The 12,232-nt window shown below is 43.0% G+C and overlaps 1 protein-coding gene across 1 annotated transcript; it reads left to right on the top strand.

Moving 5' to 3' along the window:
• Nucleotides 1-255: 255 nt before the first annotated feature.
• LOC139661198 (kinase suppressor of Ras 1-like) lies at nt 256-11,158 on the top strand (the record flags this gene model as incomplete). Its single annotated transcript, XM_071539590.1, has 18 exons — nt 256-403; nt 493-982; nt 2,750-2,931; nt 3,458-3,527; nt 3,735-3,818; nt 4,081-4,142; nt 4,237-4,346; nt 4,486-4,654; nt 5,023-5,064; nt 5,412-5,460; nt 5,576-5,639; nt 7,136-7,429; nt 7,552-7,748; nt 7,849-7,945; nt 9,346-9,479; nt 10,046-10,177; nt 10,673-10,808; nt 11,012-11,158. Coding segments are annotated over 18 exons (2,607 nt in total), but the record flags the coding sequence as incomplete, so codon positions are not given.
• Nucleotides 11,159-12,232: the final 1,074 nt, after the last annotated feature.

Below are 12,232 nucleotides of genomic sequence, written 5' to 3'. Positions count from 1 at the left end.
AAACTGGGAAGCTCTTCCAATTACGGTCATTTTAAGTCATCAGTCTACACTGCTTTTGACTGATGGGCACGTTTTTGATTACAGTGGGAAGTGGCTGTAATCTGTTTTATTGATTTTTGTTTATTTCTTTAGTATTATAAAGCTTCCCACAGATCTATGACAGTATTGTACAGTATATTGTCTGTGTTTCGACTCATGTAATATGCATTATTGATCACTCACTCTCACTTTGTCTTGTTGTCTCCCTGTCTGCAGGCAGTGCCAGTGAAGTTGTCCCTGGATGCCTTACTGCAGATGACAGGTTCTCAGGTGCGGGAGATCATGAGAAGACTAGGGTCCAGTTCAGAAGAGTGTGCCAGACTCAGTGCTGCCCTCTCCTGCCTGAAGAGTGCCACTGAATCAGGTGTGTGTTTGTTCCAGGAGAGCCTCCCTGATCTGATGTTCTGGGGGTTTTCTACTTCTGACGCTCTTTTTCTGTGTTGTCCTGATCAGGAGGCGAGCTGAGGGAGGACGGAGGTCCCTGGCTGTCCGAGCCCACCAGGAGGGACAGTGGCTCGCTACTGACCGTAGACCAGCTAACCAGCATGGGGGCTCCAATCCGCCCTCACAGCCCCTCACCTCTGGCCCGCCCATCCACCACCCCATCCACCCCATCCACCCCCTGCGCCGCCTGCTCCCATCCCCGCTCGGGCTCTGTGTCGGCGGCGCCCACTCCCGAGACGCAGGCGTCGTATATCTACGGCGACAGCGCCCTCACAGATCCATTCCCCATGTCCTTGGCCCGCACAGCCAGGCTCCACGGACACACTTCCACTCCACCCATAACTCCGCCCTCCAAGAGGCGTCACCGACTCAAGCCCCCCTGCACCCCTCCGCCTCCGTCCCGGAAAGTGCTGCACCTCCTTCCCAACATCACGCTGACCCGTAGCAAAAGCCACGAGTCCCAGCTGGGCAACCGCATCGAAGACCCACCCACCAACAAGTAGGTGCTTCTTATTGGACTAGTTAACAAATTCACCTTGACTAGAGCTTTTTATAAGCAGGTAACTAGGGATGTAACTTAATGGGATTCTTCAAACCACATTATAATTATAACAGATCCCCGCAGTTGGCTTTGTTAGCACAAGTTTATGGGCGTTGAAGAGTGTGGGAAATGGTCCTGTGAGGAGCTGTACTACCTTGGCCAAATTTAGCCAGGTTTTAATTAGCTAGCTTTTGATTCTTGGCCATTCTTTGCAATTCTAAAATGAAATTAGGCTGTCATAAGTACAGGCTGATGTTGAGGTGTCATTTGCTGTGTTTTCTTTGATTCCCTTCCTCATTCCCTAACGACCAATATAATAAATGCAATTTCTAAATTCTTTTGATAGCTGAAACCCCTTAATTAATATTCTTATTAACAGCAATATGCTGTTTGATTTTTACTTGGAGTTAATGTTGTAGTGTAAACTGAAATTTGGCTACTTTATTACTGATAATTAAAAGTGAATACCATTCATATAAGAATTCATATATGTTGTTCATAATGGTCAACCAATAATAGTTAGTTCATTATTATAGTTGTGAACAACCTTCTCTCAATGATAAAAACCAAGGCCATAATCTGTGATTATCCAGCCTAGAGTTGTACATTTTGATAATAAACGAGAAGCAGATTGATAGAATGTTTATCTGAATGTAGCCATCTATCTATCTATATATCTATATATCTGTCTATGTAGCCAAAACTGTTGACATGACCATTCTTTTCCCTCTTTTTTTCTGGCTATGAGAGGCAGAGGTGAATATTCACATGGCATAGAAAAACCTAAGTGTATACTATGCTTGCAGCTTGAACACTGGACAACTTGGCAGAACGTTTAATTGTAAAATTTCCCCATACCAAGTGAAGAACAGGAGGGAGAAAACATTGTAGAAAAGTCTACAAAGAGCAGTAGAGGGTGCTGTATACTGCTTAAAATGAGCGCGGTCATGGTGGTTTTGCAGTAATGTGGACACACTTTCGTCTCACCACACCGTTACACTGTCAGGGAAAGAGCAGCGCTTTTCTCACACTCACTCAGATAGACTCACATTCTTTCTCTCTCTCTCTCTCTCTCTCTCTGTCTTTGTCTCTCTCTGTCTCTCTCTTTCACATCCTGCCTGTTGCTCCTTTACCCTGTGTATATAACTGGAGCTAATCCCCCCACAGATTCCCAGAGATTATGATTCATGTCAAAACAGGAAGCATTTCCTAGGACTAATGCTCAGAGGTGGCAAGACACACAAAATCCCTCTCTCTCTTTCTCTCCCTCTCTCTCTCTCTCTCTCCCTCTATTGTGATTAGATGTGCACGTACACACACACATACACACACCACATGTTGATCCATAATATCCTGTCCGTTTATGGAAAGCTTTACTACAAAGCCTGTAACATGACTAGGCAGAAGTAAAGACGGCCGACACAGATCCTATGCTTCTGACATACAGCCTCGCCAGCCAGATGATCTTGCAAGTTGATCCCAGCGCTGCACATACATTATAATGCCGATCTGAGAGTGTAAACTGTGGCTTGTGAAAACAGGTCACAGGTCTGACAGAACAGCAGTTAAGGGAAAAATGGACATATGGATGTTTCTCCCCAAGCATGACTCTGTATGTGCATATGTGTGTGTACACAGCATGCAATACAAATGATGCTGTAGTTCTGTTTTTGCCAGTGTAGTCCGACTAAGAGTCCATATTTTGCTTGCTTTCCTTCCCTCCAGGTGTGTTAAAAAGAATAAGCTGTTCCTGAATATGCAAATCAATGGGAATGGATGTGAGGACTCGCCTTCTCGCTACCCGGTCATGTCTGCCCGTACCCCCGGAGCCACCCCCGTTGCCACCACAGCACCCTACACCCTTCCTGGCACCCCCACCCTCATGGAAGAGCACAGCAGCATCAAGAGTGAGTTATGCACTGTTCTGCTGATTTAAATGTGATGGATATGCATGGTTGACCTGTAAAAGCTCATTAGAATGTTTTAGTCAAGACGACCGGTCTGTCTAAGACTGTGGGGATTTCTGGACTTTATAAGTAGAATTTTGTTATCTAATTGGTTCTGGGGAAAAAATATGATTCCTTTTCTTTATTTGATGGCTTAGACAGAAATCTCATGCTGTCTGTTGTATGTGCACATGGACCTGCATGTGCATGCTTGTGTTTTTGGGATGAGTGTGACTGAATGTTTTGGGTGCCCATGATGATTTCTGTGTGGGTGAATCATATCCCAAATGTTTGACCTTATTTTAATGACAAATTCTACGTGTTTAAATGTTCGGTATTTTTTTTTTTTATGTGATTAACCACTGATGTCACTTCATGAGATACCATCTAAAGAAACCCAATTCTCCTCTTAATCTTTCTCTTCTTCTGTCCTTTCCTTCCTTCCTCCCCTCCTTCCTTCCTTCCTTCTCTCTCTCTCTCTGCCTAGATAACGTAGCGGTGCACCGCAGCTCCCCACAAGCAGTGAGGAGAGACATCGGCCTAGCAGTCACACACAGGTCGTTTTTCTGCTTATACTCAATGCTTTTAACCTCAGATTATATAATGATAAAGCAAACAAGCTAGATTTATTATGAGCGCAATAATTATTTAACCCTATTAATAACACCTCTTCAATAATACTTCAAACCCACCCAATCTAGGAGTAATTCTCTATGAAACCATGTCATGTAATGGGTCTAACAGCTTTGCTTGTATTTGCGTAGGTTTTCGACCAAGTCCTGGCTGTCGCAGACGTGTCAGGTGTGCCAAAAGAACATGATGTTCGGGGTTAAGTGCAAACACTGTCGGTGAGTAGAGCTTGCTTTTTTAAGTGGGCAGTCCACTCGGCTTGTAGTGTTTTTTAGAGACCGAGTAAGAGCGACACAGGAGAGCGAGCTCTAGCAGGATTCCATTTTAGTCCAGTGGGTGCACATGTGATTCTAGAGGTGGGGGATCTGACTCCTCGACTATCTCTGGACATAAGAAGAGGGTTCTTTGAGGTGCTATATGCTGAGTATATAGCACCTACTGTATATTGGTTGTCTACAATTCTGCCTTGTTTGTCCGCAGGTTAAAGTGCCACAACAAATGCACAAAGGAAGCTCCATCCTGCAGAATCTCCTTTCTGCCAAGTAAGCTCCTCTACAGCTTTTGTGTCGTCCCTTGCATTTGGTGGAAACGATGTATTGCGCATATACAGCGTGACAATACCTATTTCTCTTCTAGTCGCCAAGATTCGGCGGACTGAGTCTGTTCCATCTGATATCAACAACCCAGTGGACCGGCCATTAGAAGCACCGCAGTTTGGCACACTACCAAAGGCCATTACCAAAAAGGTGAAAAGGTTTATGAGTTCTGCATTACACCATACAATGCAACTGCTTCAACCCGCAGTATGCTGTGTTTAAAGGCACCACATGTAGCATTTTTAAACAGTTTAATCAGTGTTGTTTGTATGCACACATGTCTCACCAGGATCATCCTCCAGTGCTGAACCAGCTAGACTCCAGCAGTAATCCGTCCTCCACCACCTCGTCCACGCCTTCCTCCCCAGCTCCCTTCCAGCAGAGCAACCCGCCCAGCGCCACTCCGCCGCCCAACCCCTCGCCCAAAGGCCATCGGGACAGCCGCTTTCACTTCCCCGGTAAGGCTCAAAGGAGCTCCGATACGGAAACACATATGGAACCGCACAAATATACACAACCAGATAGCTGGACAGACCCATGCAAACACACACCTACAGACACACATACATATTGAAAAGTGCCTCTTATTACTCTTGATTACGCATTTCCCTGAATCACTTTTTCCAGTTTAACTGTATTGAATGGAAGGAGCAGCAAACAATCCTCCTCTCCCTTTCTCTCTCCATACATGATACCACTAACACTGACGAACACTTGTGGATGTGCGTTTGTGGAATAAAAAAAGTTATTTTAATTCAAAGCTTCTCTAACCAAGAGTCTCTCTCCCTACCATGCTTGTCGGTCTTTCCCTCTCTTTTTGCCTAAGCTGCCTGCTACTTTCAGCATAGACAGCAGTTTATCTTCCCTGGTGAGTTGACGGTCCCAAACTGTCATGCTGCATTGTTAACCAATCCCATCACATCCACTCTCCAGTCCCATCAGCTCTCTCTACCCTCTGCATGTTGTTGATGAGAGCCATTTTCTCAATAGCTTTTATTGGCCCCATCTCCTGGCATGTGTGGGAATTGCATGTTTGGTCTTGTTATGTTTGTGGTTGACAACATGATGTTATTGCCCAGAGCCTAAAGGAAGAGGAGAAAAAAAAAACAAGAGGAATACGATTTTGGCTGTTCTCATGGAAAACAATTTAGATCATATCATTTCAAGTTATTCCTTTCCAAACCGTGATTTTGTTTTTCTTTTTATTTCCTACAGACGTCTCCAGTCCTGTTAGTTTGCACTCGGATATCCTCCAAGACACTGTGTAAGACCCTCTTGTCCATTTCACTTATAAATATTCTGTTTCCAAGATGGTATAGTTTGACTGGTGTGCGTTTCTATGTATTTTACTCCCCTGATGTAAATTCTCTGTGTCACAGCAGTGAGATAGAGCAGTCGGCTGATGATATACACGCTGAGCTGGTTGAAGATGAAGATGAAGAGGTAATGTTACAGTTTGAATTCCAGTTTATGTGTTTTAGTGACAGGTTTTACTGTCAGTTTGTTAAATATTGATGAGATTGTACTTCAGTGTCAGATTTTTCTGAAATGTCTTGCATCCCAATTAGTTCAGTGTGTCATTGAAAGGGTTTCACGATACACAGAATGACAAACCAGTCTGACAACACAATGTTGATGAAGACTGAAATTGTCTTTGTCATCCATCTGTCATCCATCAGTGATTGCATGGTGGTAAGCAGAAATTTTGCTGAACTGATTTGAAGCATTAAAAGACCCAGTTGTCAGTGTAAGGCGTACAGAGTAATGACTGACACAAACCACTGTGGCCACGGCCTGCAGAATGGTCCGTTAACAAACTGTAGAAAAAGCTGAAAATGTTGACCTGTTGCTGGAGAATGATGACAGAAGAATATCTGGATGAATGATATCAAAACATGAGGGAGAATCAAGAAATACTGTTCAGACGCAAGTTTTATGTTTATCATAAACACACATGTTTGTTATGGCACCAGGATAAAGTAAACTGTCAAAGCATAGTGATGTGAGTCAAATTTACTACTTAGAGACTATAAGAAATTGGACTAAGAGCAGATAAAAGAGCAATTGATCTAATATATTCACTTCGGCACATTGTATTGACATTTGTTTGTTGAAACCAGGTTGACGTAACCTGATCTGGGTTGATGATGTTATTTATTTAGCCAGCACGGTTGTGCTGACATACAAATATCGCTCTTTTACAGTTGTGACATGGCCAAGGGAAGCAGCACATAAAGATGTAGGCAAAGCAAAAACAATATAAAACATCAAAACACATTCACAGTAGGACAATAAATGCCTACTCTATGCAGTATATATGGAAGAGGAACCGCAGACAGCAGCTTAATCAAAGCATGGTCTTTTTTTCAATCGACTCATCTTAGCTCTGGCAACAGCTTTGAGCTCAGACAGAGTAACCTGATACTTCTGCAGGCTATTTCATACAGAGGTTTCTGTGATCATAAGGCTTTCTTGCCCAAATGGAAGAACTCTGGGTCTATACTTGACTTCACATGTTTGATTAATGTTTGATTAACAGAAGGAGGAAGCATTCCTAAAATGGACAACCAGTCCTAGAATATAGTGTACAATGATGATTAAGGGCTTTACAATTTGTAGCAAACCACAAGGCACTATGATAAACAGTACCTAACACATTAAGACAGGGACAAGGTGCATTCATGTACAGTTTTGCATTATGCCACCTTTTTCCAGTATATAGCTTTAAAGGTAGAAGCAGCCAATCTTTTCTAGACTTAAAAGAAAATCACAATTAGGTATTGTTCATGAAGGCTCATTTCCTTTTCATGTTTCCTTTTCATGTTGACTATGTGTTATAGGTATTTAAGTGGGTACATCTTGGTAGTTTTGGGTAGACTAAAACTTTAAACTTTTATCCTTTTATGCATGTTTGAATAACAAAACCATCTATGTTATAGGAAGGGGAGGAGGAACTTGAGGTGGAAGATGAAGACCCAGACGTGGAGGAAGAGAACGAGGAAGAAGACGAGGATGAGGAAGATGACGGGGAGGACGAGGATGAAGGGGAGGAGAGCGGGATGAACGGCGGTTCAGACGGCGAGTGTGACGGCGATGAGCTGGATGACCTGCCCAGCTCTCGGGGAAGCCAGTGGAAAGGCCCCATCTCCCGCAAGGCAAGTCAGACCAGCGTGTATCTGCAGGAGTGGGACATCCCGTTTGAGCAGCTGGACCTGGGAGAACTCATAGGAAAGGTGAGCGGACAAACTGAGGATCATGTAAGGTTTATCAGGCAAACAAAATCAAGAAATTCTACATAGACCTTAATCGTAGATGTTCCTGGAAAGGCAATTTGTTTTGCTGTTTGTTCATCCAGGGCCGCTGGGGCAAAGTGCATAAGGGTCGGTGGCATGGCGAGGTGGCCATCCGACTTCTGGAGATCGACGGGAACAACCAGGACCACCTGAAGCTGTTTAAGAAGGAGGTGATGAACTACAGACAGACCCGGCATGAGAACGTGGTCCTCTTCATGGGGGCGTGCATGGCTCCACCCCACCTAGCCATTATCACCAGGTGAGAGGAAAAATCACAAACGCACCTCTAAAATGATCACCTTCTCTTTCAACCTGAATATCTGTTTTCATCTCCATTTTTTCCCCTTCTCTCTTCCCAGTTTCTGTAAAGGGAGGACACTGTATTCAGTTGTTAGAGACACTAAAAACACTCTGGATATTAATAAGACGAGACAAATCGCTCAAGAGATTGTAAAGGTGAGTTTTTCTGTCTATTCAAAATCTTCCTTATGTGCGCTTTATTCTATATGGGTCCAGTTCAGACTTTGACTTAAACACTGCACAGCAGTGTTTCACTCAAGTTTTATACACACATGAGATGATAAAAATGTAAATCAAGCCCTGTCCAGCATTATGATATCTGACTTTTATTTAAGTCCAGTTGTGCGCATCTTTCCTTGCATACCAGAAACCCTGCAATATGTCTAGCACTACCATTGGTTTCATGATGTAAAGCAAAAAATCTGCATACTAATAACACCAAAGGCATCAAATAGGATACGAATTGTTGATTGACAAAAACCTTAAGGACATGAATTAGGCTGTGTAACCCTGTTGATTGGACTCTGAATAATTGGAATATTATTCAAAGCAATTTGACGACTTTCCACAATGAAGAAAACATGATGAAGGAGTTTTTAGCAGCTCATCAAAGGAGGCAGCACCACCAGAGCACACAGGGTGCCAAATAGTCATTTAAATCTGCTGAGTATAACAGACGCCCAGTGTTTGCACATCGATAGGGCCTCATTGAGCTGCTCCCCTGATTTGTAGATGTGCCAGATCACATAGCCATAATTCCTCTCATGTTACTCCGGGTAACATGTGCCCTTTCCATCCTGGTGATAGGTTGCGTCTCCTGCTGCCTGATGCAGTCCTTAGTGGCAATGAGCAGACACATCAAAGAATATATTGGTCAGATACTGACGCACAAAGACTCACCATCAAAGATCGACTCCATTGTGTTGCTTTCCAAATGTCATCGGTGCCATCAGCTGCGTGCATCAGGGCACCGAGCACACAAGAACAAATTTATAGGACTAGGAAAAGACAACATTCCACAAACATTCAATTTGTATGTGATGTAGACATGGCCATAACAAGTGTTTCAATGCAATGATTTTCTAGTGAATGAGCAGTGCGACTGACGAGTGGCTTGTTAGTGAGTTGAGTAGAAAGCAGCTGCCATTAATGATATAAAACTTCTTTTCACTAGTTTCCCATAGGCACAAATACAGAATAGCTTAAGTCATCTCATGTTTTTTTTTAAATCTATTCTAATGTGTTCTCATAAAATGAATGTCCTAAGGGTATGTTGCCAATTCAGACTTCATGTGCATGGTATTTGCATGTAAAGGCAATGCCACAGTAAAAAGACATGAGTGGGAGAAAAGTCCATACCAATGGGAATGACAAAAAATGAGCAAACAAATCCACACCAAAAATCCTCAGTGTGAATTGTCCAAGTCTGAATAGGAACAGCTCAAACATGCACATCTCAATGCACCTAAGACCCACATCACTTTACACAGTCTGAATCAGACCCTACAGTATATGACTATGCTTCATGCACTGTCACTGTTTGTTTTCCACTACAGGGAATGGGCTACCTGCACGCCAAAGGCATTGTTCACAAGGACTTGAAGTCAAAGAATGTTTTTCATGACACCAATAAGGTGGTGATCACAGACTTTGGGCTGTTTGGGATCTCTGGAGTAGTCCAGGAGGGGAGGTAAGAACACTGCTTGAGAGAAAAACCACAACCTCAGCTAAAGTGCTGCGCACACAGGACTGCTATTACCTGGGGATGTCCAGTGATTTGTAATAATTGCTCTAATCCTGCAGGCATCTCCCTTGGCAGTCATGTATTTTTTGCTAAGACTGAGGTCCCCTGATAGTACTGATCTTGTGCAATTGCATATCCCAGTAATTTCAGGCACAAGGCTAGGATAAGGAAGCTGCTGCTTATATTCTTGCTTTGTGTATTGCTTGATAGACAGTAGGTGTAGGTCACACAGGAGGTCACACATGTACTGTACCACACATTTCTGGTAATGCATTGGTTGAGAAGCCATTTGACATATGACACTGACAGAGCTTGTAATGGCAGTGTAATCTGGGGTGTGTAAAGTTTGATCTTAGGAAACCTCAATAAAAACATATCGTTTGTGAAATTGCCTCTGTAAAACAGAGGTTGGGGAATAATTCTCAATGTTATGAGGTCCTGTGTGAACAACTCTGTATTGACGGGTTTGTTATTGGTTTGCAGTTAATGTTCGTGTATTCCTGCCCTCACAGGCGTGAGAACAAGCTGAAGCTTCCACATGGCTGGATCTGTTACCTTGCCCCGGAGATTGTGCGCAGGATGAGCCCCGGTAACAATGAAGACCGCCTCCCTTTCTCCACTGCAGCAGACGTGTACGCCTTTGGGTGAGCTGTTACACTCAGAGACACTTAGCAACTCACTGGAACTACTGTTCGGTCGTACCTGCTTCTATCACTTATATCTATTAGTTTACTTTTAAGTGTACTATTTTGTTACTTGTTGAGACTAAATTTGCCCACTTTTTATTTTATAAAAGTATAGTAGGTATAATTTAAGTTAACTTTAATACTAATACTAAGTTAACTAAATAACTTTAGAGGCATGAGTTTATATCTGTATATAGTAGTAGTAGTAGTAGTATAGTTTTAGTATACTTGACGTTGACTCACAAATACTAAAAGTGTACTAAGTTTTATTTGAACGTCTTAATTGGACCACTTTTAAGTTTATTAAAGTATACTTACAGTATCATTAAAAGTACCAGTAAGCTTAAGTGTATAGTTCCTTTGAGTAAAAAAGTATAACAAGTCTAAGTAGTATTAAACTACAAGTACAACAAAAGTAAAGGAATAATCATACTGCTGGTTGCTCCCATTTAGCACCATTTGGTATGAGCTCCAAGCCAGAGACTGGCCAATCACCAATCAGCCTGTGGAGGCTACCATCTGGCAGGTGGGGAGCGGAGAGGGCATAAAGAATGTCTTGGCGGAGATCAGCCTCGGCAAGGAGGTCACAGTGAGTGCAAGCGGAAGCATTAAAGTGTCAATCATTCAGGAAATTACTCCTTTATTCAGCTTTTCAAATGAATCTGTCATGTTCCGCTGATTCAGAGGTTTTGGGAGCTGATAAATGTGTTAGACAGATCATCATTTCTCAGTAAACGTCTGGATCAGTGCTTTTGCCAGGTGTGTTGACATGAAGCATTTCGCCCTCTGCAGGAGATCCTGTCTGCCTGCTGGGCGTACGACCTGAGAGAGAGGCCTACCTTCACCCAGCTGGCCGACATGCTGGAGAAGCTGCCTAAACTCAACCGCAGGCTGTCCCACCCGGGACACTTCTGGAAGTCTGCAGAGTATGTATCCTAGAGAGGAAGGACCGTGTGAAGGCACTGGACAGGGTTGGAGAGGAGGGGGGGGGGGGTATAGGTTTAACCCCTCCTATTGATTTTGCACTGATCCATGACATTCATATGAAAGCATGGCATGTAAAGATCCTGTGGTTTGTATAATGTGTTTTCGGGTTCCATAAGGTACAGTGGCTTCTCACTGATGCTCCTTTTTTAGTCAGGGACCACAAACTAAACTATGTGAGAATAAGGGAAATCGTTTACAAGTAGTATTTTTGAGTTTATATCTTAGCTGTGATCCTCTCCACTTGTATACAGTAATTATCCTGGACATTTCTACTTGAGGATGGATTTGATCCCCTTGTTATCTGGACCTGTACCAGCTCTTCTCACCCACTTCGCTGCAGCCCCACGACTCCATGCACACATTTCTTTACATGACTTCGATTGATCTTCACTTTCACACTGTCTCTTCCATTTTCCATTTCTGCCTCCTGCCCATGATTTGCTCTTTCAGAAACCTCTACCTCTGTCCTGTTTGCTCTAAGACTACGTGCAACCCTTTTTATTTTTAATGATATCAGTCAAACCGACAAGCTAGACTTCAATGAGGCACTTCAGCGTTGATCCTGTGTGGTCAAATGAGAGCTTCAGCCAGTACACTTAACAATGATGGGAGAGATGCCAGCATGACAGTCTAGGTTGGAGGGAAGACTCTTAAAAGAGAACAATGCAAACCAGTTAAATGGCTCTGCTTGGACAGAGAGTGATAAAAATGAATGTGAAAAACCCTGAAAGAGTTTATCTTTGATGACTGAACCCACAAAGCTTGGCCTGTCTTTTGTAGTGTAGTGCAGAATGCCGTTTTAACTATCTCTATATAATATCACATCTTGCTCCTTTTCAAATTACCCTTTCTTAATGTAAGCCTATTTTACTTTCACTAACCGTCTAACGTTTGTGTTTTCCTTTGTTCTTTCTCTCTTTTCTTTATCTCTTTTCTAATCTAGGTTGTAGCAGTCACTCTGAAAACATAAGCAATGCAAAACAAAGCCTGGGTCTGCCTTGCATGCTCCTGAATCCTTAACTCTTA

The sequence above is a fragment of the Centroberyx affinis genome, unplaced genomic scaffold, assembly GCF_046629955.1.
Source record: "Centroberyx affinis isolate AG114_WGS23_722 - 3 ecotype Tasmania unplaced genomic scaffold, CSIRO-AGI_Caff_v1 ptg003475l_1, whole genome shotgun sequence".
NCBI lineage: Eukaryota > Metazoa > Chordata > Actinopteri > Beryciformes > Berycidae > Centroberyx > Centroberyx affinis.
This window is presented reverse-complemented; position numbering and strand designations above follow the sequence as displayed.